Source organism: Orycteropus afer, unplaced genomic scaffold (assembly GCF_000298275.1).
Source record: "Orycteropus afer afer isolate SDZICR_OR568_19922 unplaced genomic scaffold, OryAfe1.0 scaffold00141, whole genome shotgun sequence".
NCBI classification, from domain to species: domain Eukaryota; kingdom Metazoa; phylum Chordata; class Mammalia; order Tubulidentata; family Orycteropodidae; genus Orycteropus; species Orycteropus afer.
This window is the reverse complement of record NW_006921728.1, coordinates 6,443,495-6,454,390: the sequence shown is the minus strand read 5'-3', so window position 1 is coordinate 6,454,390 and position 10,896 is coordinate 6,443,495. Positions and strand designations below refer to the sequence as shown.

The window sequence follows — 10,896 nt, the reverse complement described above, 5'->3', positions numbered from 1 at the left end:
CAATGTGTTATCTATTTCTGACAATTTAGTATTAATCTTCTGAATTTCTATCTGTAGATTTAGAATCATTTCTAAATTTTTCATTTATTTTGTCATTTTGTTCTTGTATTTTCTTCCAAAATTCTTCTAGGGGTTTGTCTGTGGTTTCCTTGGTCTGTCCCTCAATCCTTTGAAGATACATAAATATAATTCTTTTGATTTCCTTATCAGGGAGTTCCAATGCTGCGTCTTCCTCAGGGATGTGTTTTGAGTCTATATCCTGGTCCCTTGTTTCTCCTGCTTTATCTTGCTTCTTTGTGTGGACTGTGATGCTCTGCTGTCTCTGAGGAATTATGATGTTTTTCTGTTTATATTTAATTGGTGGTTATATGTTGGAGTGACTTGCCCACAGTTTTCATTTTCTTTGTTTTGTTTGTATGTTATCTATATAGGTAGAGTACTGTGCTGTACTCCTCTATTCACTAGTTGACAGCACTTATACACTCATCACCTGTCTCTTTTCCTGTTGTCAGCCTCTTGTATGTCCTTGTTGACCCTGGCAAACAGAGCCTGTTCTTAGGTCCCTGGAATCCAAATGAGAATGCTATCACATTAAAATCCAAAATGGTTGCCACTTGTAAACATTCAAAATGGCTGCACCCTCAGGCACTTTAAATATCCAAAATGGCCACCGCTTGTAAACATTCAAAATGGCTGCACCCTCGGTCACTTTAAATATCCAAAATGGCCACCACTTGTAAATATTCAAAATGGCTGTGCCCTCGGTCACTTTAAATATCCAAAATGGCTGCCACTTGTAAACAATCAAAATGGCTGTGCCCTCCCAACAGCAGAAAGTCCACAGCTCGGTTGTCTCCCTCCTTGCTGTTTCCCTTCCTAGTCATAGGCCACCAGAGCAGTTGTCTCTGTAGCCCTTGGTGACCAGGGCTGATCTTTAGGTCAATTCTCAGGTCCCAACACCACTTGGAAATATTCAGGCTGTTGGGCTCGTCAGAGTAGCTGACAGTCTGCAGTTCTGACTATCTCTGTACTCACTGTTTTTGTTCAGGTTTTTTGACTAGTTGGTGCCTAATCCACTTCTGTATAGTTCCTTTCAAAGCTCAGGGTTCCAGGATTATCTTCTGTATCTCTGTCGATTGGTTTTTCTTTTCTTTGTTGAAGAGGGTCTGTGTCACTTGTCTGCCTATTCCACCATCTTACCAGAAGTCCCTGGATCTTGCATCTCTTAAGAAAGGCTGGTACTCTTGGAACAGACTCCTGCTCAAACTGGACCACAGGCTGGAAGGACCCTCAAGGCAATTTAGGCAAAGCCTCTTAATATTGGAAAAGGAGCGCAATTGTGGCACAATGGTTAAGTGCTCAGCTGCTAATCAAAAGCTGGGAGTCTGAACTCAACAGCTGCACCAGAGGAGGAAAGAACTGTAAAGCCTTCAGCCCAGGAAACTCTATGGGGGAGTTCTACCCTGTCCTAGGGTTGCTATGAGTCAGAATCTATGGCACACAACAGTATTGGAAAGACGCTCTTTCCCAAATAATGGCTTTTTCCTTCCTTTGCTGACAACAGAGTACAAAGTTTACTAATGACACCAGAAAATAATGAAAAAATAACCAGAATGTGATCACTTACTTAATCAGGGGCCCAATAAGGATACAGACCAGGAGGCTGTGCATCAGTTAGAAGCCATAATAGGTGCTCACATTCAACCGTCTAGTGCAAAGAGCTCATGCCAGTGTCTGTAGACTCCCACTGCATTGCCAGGCAACAAGTCAAATGAGCTAATCCTTCTTCTAATACTAATTGAAAAATTATAGGTCCATTCAATGAATCTTATCATCAGAACAATTTCATCCTTTGGTTCTAATGAAAATCCTAGAACTTGTTAAAAGATGAGAGGCCCGGGCAGGGCTACAGATTAGAGGTTTCCTGCCTGACTGCTGACTTTGCAAAATATGCTATTTGAGGAAGACAGGCAAGTTAACATTTAGTGTTAGAATGAAAACTTCTATACAATGTGTGGGACCAGGACAAGGAGCACACAGGGGGCTCTGGCATTCTCCTCACCTATCTGATACTCTCTCTTCTTCTTCTTCCCCTTTCTCCATGCTTGTGATCAGCTGAGGTTCCCTCTCTCAGAACTTTCCAGGGGGTTAAATTTCTTAGTTCTAATTCTTATTGCCTTCATTCATATAGGGTGGTATAGGAACAGTCAGTGTTCTTCTGTTGTGTATGGGTTAGCCATGACTCAGGGGCAACTTGACAACAGCTAACAACAACAACAATAATTTTTTTTTTTTTTTATTGTGATTTGGGTGAAGGTTTACAGAGCAAATTTACTTTCCAGACAGAGGTTCACATATACTTTGTCTCATGACATTGACCACAGTTTACCACAATGCAACAGCTCCCCTCCCACTTTCTCCCCATAGTTACCTCTTCCCAGTGTCCATCCCTCCATGCACTCCTGCCCCTTGAGCTGTCTCCCTGTGCATAAGCAGCCCTTCTTTCTCCCATGGAGTGCATCTACCTGAGGTAAATGTTCAACTCATATGGCTGTCTTTTGTTTGGCTGGAAACCACAGGTGTGGGTTCAATTCCAGATCTGAAGGGCAGCTAGGGGCCATAGTCTCAGTGGTTCCACCAGGCTCTATCAGATCAGCAAACCTGGTCCCCCCTGCCTTTTTTTTTTCTCCAAGTGATTTTGAGTTTTGTTCCACATTGTTCTCCCTCTCTATCAAGGATCTCCTACATAGATCCCCTTCCAAGTGGATGACAGTGGTAGCTGGGCACCATCTACTTCTTCTGGTCTCATAGTCGTATAGGTTGCAGATCAGATGGTGTACCAGTTGCTAGGACTAATTGTTTCTATGGATTTTGGTTTTCTTCATTCTTCTTCAACAACAATTTCTATTGCCTCAGCAAGACCAACCATAATTGGGAGAGCAGTATTAAATAATCAAATAATTAAGTCTATAGAGCTAAACACCCAGGAAGCCTTTGCCTGTTATAGGCCCAGAGCTGAGGATATCTAAGAGGTCAGTGGTCAGTTCCATGGAGAAAATTTGAACTTGCGGAAAATCTAAACTCTACCACCTTTCATGGGAGGCTATGGGGATGGAGTGGGAGGGCTTTTGCCACCAATTTAAAATGCTGAAAATAGTATCTTTCTCTTCCTGTGTAGGGAGGGCACTACACATCCTAGAAATACACAGTCATCTATTTTCGGCTGATTATCTAGCAGCTTAGTGAGTTTCACCATGCTCCCTCCTCTTCTTGGGCTCTGATTCTTTCATTTCCATCCTATCACTCCTACTGCTAAGTTGTCTATTTTCACCACAGGTGGCAGCTAGCCAGGAAAGTCTTTGTAGCTAATGTCTCTTGAAGCCTTCACCCTCAGATGCTGGGGCATGGCTGCCTGGCACCTGGTAGTTCCCTTCCTCCGTGTTCTCCCAGAATTTGTCTTGCCAGGCCCCACGACAAGTAAATATTTATAAACACCTCCTGGAGGAAAAACTCTGCCCTAAAGGACATCTTGTTATCCCATTTCTGGATTTTCATTGATTCCATCAAATCTTTGTTTTAGGGGAAAACCAATGTGGCAAAAACCTGTTTAAAATGTTCACAGCAGTAATATTTGCAAAAGCCAAGTGCTACCAGTCCACAAATCTCTTTCAATGGGTTGGATAAACAAATTACAAAGTGTTTATACAATGGAACACTATACAGTGGTAGAAAAGGAGCAAACAATTCATACATGCAAGCACATCAATGAATTTCAAAGGCAGAGAAGTCAGCCTCAAAGGATTATATAATGGATGGTTCTATTTGACATTCTCGAGAAGACAAAACTATGACAGAGAACCGATCAGTGGTTGATAGGGGTTGCAGGTTGGGGGGCGGACAGGGAGTTACTATAAAAGGATAACACAAGGAAGACTTTTGGGGAGTTGTAACTATGCCATATCCTAATTGTGGGGATTACCCACATTTATGTATATGTCAAAATGCATAAAGTGTCATCATTTGGTATCCACAGGGATTGGTTCTAGGACACTCTACAGATACCAAAATCCATGGGTGCCCAAGTTCCTTATATAAAATGCTATAGCATTTGCATATAACCTATGAACATTTTCCTTTATAATTTAAATAAGGTCTTGAATACTTATAATACTTGTATTACAATGTAATACAAATAATACATGGTAAAGATTGCTACTTGACTAACAATGTAAATGCTATTTTATATGGTAAATAGTACTTTATGCTCCCTCTTAGTCTTGAGGGGATTGCTCTGATCACTTATTTGCCCTCTCCTATGGGAAGGAAGGTTGGGCAATCCTACTTCCGTAGTGATACTGCCTCGGAAACCCAAGGAGGGGTCGCTATGAGTAGGGGCCGACTCAACGGCAAATAACAACAACAATGAATATCTGCATCAGCAGTTGGTTGAGTCCAGGGATGCACAGATGGACAACACACAGATATGGAAGGTCAACCATATACCAAAAGGAAAAAAAAAATCAATTTTACTGTATAATAATTTTAAAAAATAAAATTAAATGTGAAAACAGAGGCAATATTTAACATGAATTCCATCCAGGTTAATTATCCACTGGCCCTGCTTGAGCGGCTCCTCTCCCAGGGCTCCCTGGGGTCCTGTCTCTTCTGAATGTTCTAAGCCAGCCCCATATTAGTATATCTTGTTACTCATCCCTACAGATACCTCATGCTATTCTACAAGGTGGCCAAAACCTAAGCCTCCCAAAGTCAAGGACTCTTACTGAAGGGACTTCAACTGGATTAAGACAGAGTATTGTTTAACATTAGCTTACAGGGTGAGGAGGTAAGTTAATTTCTGATGCTTCTCAGATCTTCTGATGAATGAGTCTGGACCTTGAAAACTACCCTGATACTGTCCCTGTTTAACAAATAGACAACAGACTTCAGTCTTGGAGCCTTAGGCAGGCTCAAATAGCAAACCTTGTATCTTAGTTTCTAGTGCTGCTATAACAGAAATTCCACAACTGGGTGGCTTTAACAAACAGAAGTTTACTTTCTCCCAGTTTAGGAGGCTAGAAGTCTGAATTCAGGGTAGCATAGTGGCTCAGGCACTTGACTGCTAACCAGAAGGCTGGCGGTTCAAACCCACCAGCCACTCCTCGGAAGGAAGATGGGGCAATCTACTTCCGTAGTGATACTGCCTAGGAAACCCAAGGAGGGGTCACTATGAGTCGGGGCCGACTCGACGGCACATAACAACAACAACAACAACAACAACAACAAGCTCCAGGGAAAGGCATTCTCTTGCTATCGGCTCTGGAGGAAGGTCCTTGCCTCTTTGAGCTGCTGCTCCTGGGCCTTCCTCATGTGGTATGGCATCTCTCTTCCCCCATTTCTGCTTCCTCACTTATGTTTAATCTTTTATATCTCAAAAGAGATTAACTCAAGATATACCCTATGCTAATCCTGTCTCAATGACATTAACAAAGATAACCCATTTCCAAATGGGACTATAACCACAAGCATAGAGGTCAGGATTTATAACACATATTTTGGGGTGGACACAGTTCAATCCATAACACCTTGTTTTGAACTCCATGTTATTTTAAAGCCATCTCTCATTTGGCTGAAAGTAAAAATCAGAAACCACTCAATTTGCAATATAGTAATTTCCCAGATTTATGAGTATGAATTTTTTCCAGACCCATATTAACATTCCAATTTTGTTTGGTATCTCAGAGGATTTTACTCACTGAGCCAATAAACACACCAGAATTCAACAAAACAAAGCCAGTGTGGGTGCCAGTGAGTTGTTGATCTTTTTGAGCAAAGGACTGTATTTGGAGTGATGTCCTCATTAACCCTCCCAGGCTTCCCCTGGGCTAGAACTAACAGAGACAGAACTGCCAGAAGAGAAAGAGTAAGGGAGGAATTCCTGCACCTTCACTGCCATATGATGCCAAGCAAAGGGTGAAACACACTGCATCCTTGCCAGTGACTGGCAGCAAAGGCCAAGCTGCACCAGGTGGTGCTACAGTCACAACAGGCAGACGTGGGCTCTCCCGATGAAATTTTACAATGGAGAGCACTGTGCTAGAGGGTGAAAATTCCATTTTTACTGCATTCAGTGTTTTCTAAAACAATGTCAGTGACTGAAGATGACAGGAGATAGATGACCTTAATTATTTTTACTTTTTCTCCACTAGGAATTGGGGAGAGAGAGGAGTCTGGAAGTTATGCTTCCAAACCATGTATAAATGCAAAAATACTTTTTATAATAAGCTATAGTAAATTGACCAAAAATCCCTAAGTCCAAAAACAACAACAAAAAAAAGTAAATCAGAAAACTGTTTGAAAATACACAGGAAATTAAATTCACCAATAGATTTGAAAATAAAAACAGAATTCTTGGGAGTATCCTTCAGAAAAGTTGTGCCCTTTCCTACAAGGACCATAAGAGAGTTTCCTACATCTTCAGCAACAAATTGTATTTTAAAAAATAAATAATACATGGCAAAGATTGCTACTTGACTAACAAATATCCATTTCTCTTATTCTTTCTCAAATGAAAAGAACCCTACTTCGGTGTAGCATGAGAAAGATCTTTGTGGTGCTGGAATAGTTCTATATCTTAATGGTGGAGATGACATAAGCATATACATGATAAAATAACATATATTACATAGTACACATAGTACATATATATAAACACACATGTATATACACACATGTACAAACATACACATTATATGTGCATATACATTTATATACACACGTGTGTATATACACACATATACACACACATACATACACACTTTATACCAATGTCAATTTCCTGGTTTTGATATTATAGTATAGATATGTAGGATATAACAATTGGAGCAAACTCAACTCTTGTGAGTCTATTATTATTTAAAAATAAAAAGAATCTTTCTCCCCTCACAGAAAAACTAATCATTGCCAATATGACTTGAGAAAAATGTCTTGTTGCTTTATTATCTATTTCCTTATTCTTAGGTCCAACTACTTCAATTTTTCTACTGGGTTCTTAGTATAATTAGGATAGCATAATTTTCTGTCCGGTTCTTTTACAAACAATTTTTCCCCAGTTTGTCATTTACATTCAATTTTTTATTTTTATTTTATAAATAAGACTTTCTGCAATGTTATGCACTTCAAAACTTGAGTTGTTTCCTTTGGAATCGTTTTCCACTGGTTTTATTATCGAAATAATCTTCACCAACCAGACAACAATTAACCTTCACCTCTAGTTTCTTTTCATTTTTTTTATAGTTTGAAGTTTTACATTTAACTCTTTAATTAACTAGAATTAAACCTACAATATTGTTACACAAATAACACGTTACACGTTTTTGCCAACCACACAATGCCCTTTCCCTACATCATTTTTGTAAATGTTATATATGTAGGTGCATTCTTTAGGTGAGCACATTTGTGAAAAATACAGCACATGATCCAAATATATTGTTTGTTTATTTCCATTTAGCAAAACATTCCCCAGTCACAAAGGAAGCTAACTCATTCCTGTTGGTTTGGGTTGCATGGCAAGTTGTTCCACATACCAGGGTCAGTTTCTGAGTTCCTCTGCTCCAGCCATGAATGACCCAAGACCACAGTATTTTAATCCTTACAATGTACATGACATTTTAACTATGTTGGAGAAGTACTCCTTATAATTATGTTGCTTTCCACTAAGTTGTCTCCCAGTTCATCAGAGGGAAACATGTGCCATATTTATATTTCATATTTCAAAGAGAGACAGATTCTGGGTCTTCTCTAAAGAATTAACATCACTTCATTTGGTCCTGTAGGCCTGCTCCAGAAGCCTGGAGAGTATCACCAGAAGGTCATAGCATGATTGATGTGATATCTGGGTCTAGGACATGTCAGTCAGCAGGAAAAGTCCCCTCTCCTCCCTAATTATTAAAGAGAAAGGGACCAAGGCACTGGACTGAAGATACTCTCAATCAGATATTGGTCCTGTCCCAGGTCAGTGGGAGACCTGACCACTGCCACAGAGCAGGATATCTGGTGACAGGTGCTGAGGTCTACTGTCTGGCACGGTTGTGACCAGGAAGGGACATGCTGGAAGGAATAGGGACACAGAGATGTGGCCACCACCACAAAAGGAGAATGGGGTCCACCCCCAGGACTTATTGTCTCCTGCAGTCAGAATTCAATACACAGGGAAGAAGAGTACCCTTCCTTTTTCCTGTCTTGTGAACTATTTCCGCTGAGTAAAATATGCTGATTCATATTTGTAAAGAAAAACGGTTTTAGTAGAACATCTTGATAGAAAAGTAATCATAGAATTCTTGCTGTCACCTTTCCAGTTTCATTAGAAAAGATGAAAGCATGTAAGCACCTATAGACCTTCACGTGTACGCACACACATGTGGATGTACATGGGTTTTCTCTTGGAAAGGGACATGCTGTAGCCACAGTTCCAGCCCCCATGATTGGGGTCTACATGCTTAGTTTTGTATTTGCAGGGCCAATTTTGACCATCAACCAACCTTGTTCACTAAAGTCATCGCATAAACCAGCAGCTCTGTGTCAACCCCATCCTTTTCTTCCAGTATTTCCATGATATTTGACCAGGATTTGACTCCTGAAATTAAAACAAAAATCATTAGAAATAGCAATTTAACAGTCCAACTCTCATCACACATTATTCAAGGACTTAACACTCGGTGAGATAGTGTTTTTCTGATGCCAAATTCTAAAGTGTGACACTCTCCTTAGGATGCACTTGAGCATGCTTCTAATTAAGACAATTTCATAATAGTAACTCTGTACAAATACACTCATATTTGTCCACTTGAAAATGTATACTGTGAAGTGTCAGGGTGCCTCTTTACCTGCTTACAAACTTCCCTCTAAATTAAACATGTAATTTTTAAAAATCCATTAATGTTTTTGGCCTTACATGTCACTCATAGAGTACAGAAAACTCTTGTTAAGAATTCTCTGAAATGTCCATCTGCCAAAGAGGCAAGGGAGGCAGCAACTTCTGACCTCCTCTAACACCACAAGAGGAAGACAGAAAGACCATCAGTAGTCCAAGGCCTATTCCTGTGAGGCCAGACATGCTGCCTCTCTCCAGTCCTTTCACCAGCCTGACACCAACTTTTCTTCCCACAGCACCCATCACCTCTCTGCTGGGTTCGATAATTCGCTGCAGTGCCAACACAAAACTCACAGATTATAGGGTTTATTAGGGAAGCACCAGACCACAATTCAAGTTCAGAAATGCACTCAGTCTCTTGCAGTGGGCCATCTCACTTGGTAGCCAGCAGTCTCAATAGCACATCACTCTCTCAGTAGTGCATGTCTCTCATGTCTCTCATGTCTCTCTCTCAGCAGTGCATGTGTCTCTCATGTCTCTCAGGAATGTGTTTCTCTCAGTAGCATGTCTTTCTCCGCCAGCAGTCAGAGAGACTCCTTCTGCTTCCAGGAGGGCTCCTTTTGAGCCTGGCAGAGTGGCCAAACTAACCAATCCCAACATCAGAATTCTATATACCTGAGAGAGAGTGAACTTCCCAGAAAATTACTTTGTGCTGCTCCCAACAGAAATACCCTTGGTGGATAATTTTAACAATCAGGAGCTACTCAGTAGCTCATGACAAATTCCACCATGGAGTTTACAAAGAGTTATGGCTAGAAAAGCCACACTATGTAATTTACTACACCACACCATCATTATGCTATTTTCTGATCTCCTGCAAGGAAAGGGGTTGTGGGAGATCTTTAAATTCACTCAAAAAGTAGAGTCCAAGAAAGAATGTGAAACCTGGTCTAGCAATCATTTCAAGAATAGAAGTACAGTCTGTTATCTCTATTCAACCACAGCTTAATTTTCTTTAAGCATCTGGTAGGTTCAAGGAAGCCAGTCCCTTGGTTATACAAATGGTCAGTCAAGAGCTCAGCTACTGGCATGAAGGGATGGAAGTTTGAACCCATCTACACATTTCTCAGAAGACAGGCCTGGCAATCTGCTCACGGCCATTGAAAACCCTATGGAGTATAGTTCCACTGTGCACACACAGTGTTGCCATGAGTCAGAACTGCCTCAATGGTAACTAATACCAAGAATAACACATACAAGGCTCTAAGTCTAATGGAGGCTGCCCTCAAGAAGTTTATAATCTAATGAAGCAGTTAGGCATAAACACAAGGGCACACGTCAACACAGAGTAAATGGTTCAAAGTGGCAAAAGCACTGTCTGTCAGTCAGCAAAGGAAGCCACCTGTGGTGGTGATGCCCATAGAGGGCTTGGTGTGAGAGGTGGCTCCAAAGTTGTCACTGCAGGGGCAGGCTCAGGAGTGGTTATCCCCAGGTTCCAGCATATGGCAGGAAGACATTTCCCATCCAAACCACCAAGCCAAGGGGAAGGCTACAAAGGAGGTATGACCACCTTGAAAATTATTCTAGGACTAAGATAAATATTTGAAGAGAAGTGAAGCATTGCCTTGTCTTTGGTGTAGTCACAAGAAACATGAAGGACTTTCCTGCTTTCTCTATACATATTTCAGAGGGATATTGTTTATTTGTGCTTGATAGAAGTAAATTTTGGAAAAAAAATAAGAAAAAAGTAAAATCTGAAATAATGTAAGACCAGTGGTTTCCAAATATTGGTCCTTGGACCAGTTATGTCAGAGCTAATTTCCTGATCAAGAGAAAAAGTTCCCCAAGGGCAGAGTTGGTGTCTGTCTTCTTTGTCTTGGTGCTTTTAGCACAGGGCCTGGTGTTTAGTAGGTGCTCAATAATAAAATGTCTCTGGCAAAACTGGAGATCCATTTGCAGAAAAATGAAACAAGATCTGTACCTCACACCACACACAAAAACGAACTCCAGATGGATCAAAGACTTAA

General features: G+C 40.7%; 1 protein-coding gene across 1 annotated transcript in view; it reads right to left on the bottom strand.

The window, feature by feature from the left end:
• FHOD3 (formin homology 2 domain containing 3) overlaps positions 1 to 10,896 on the bottom strand; it is a gene marked incomplete at its 5' end in the record, with an annotated part of 759,322 nt that overhangs the window by 261,667 nt on the left and 486,759 nt on the right. The window contains one exon of the mRNA XM_007945666.2: positions 8,538 to 8,632. Within this exon, the coding sequence (XP_007943857.2) occupies positions 8,538 to 8,632 (95 nt within the window). The remainder of the gene's footprint in view (positions 1 to 8,537; positions 8,633 to 10,896) is intronic.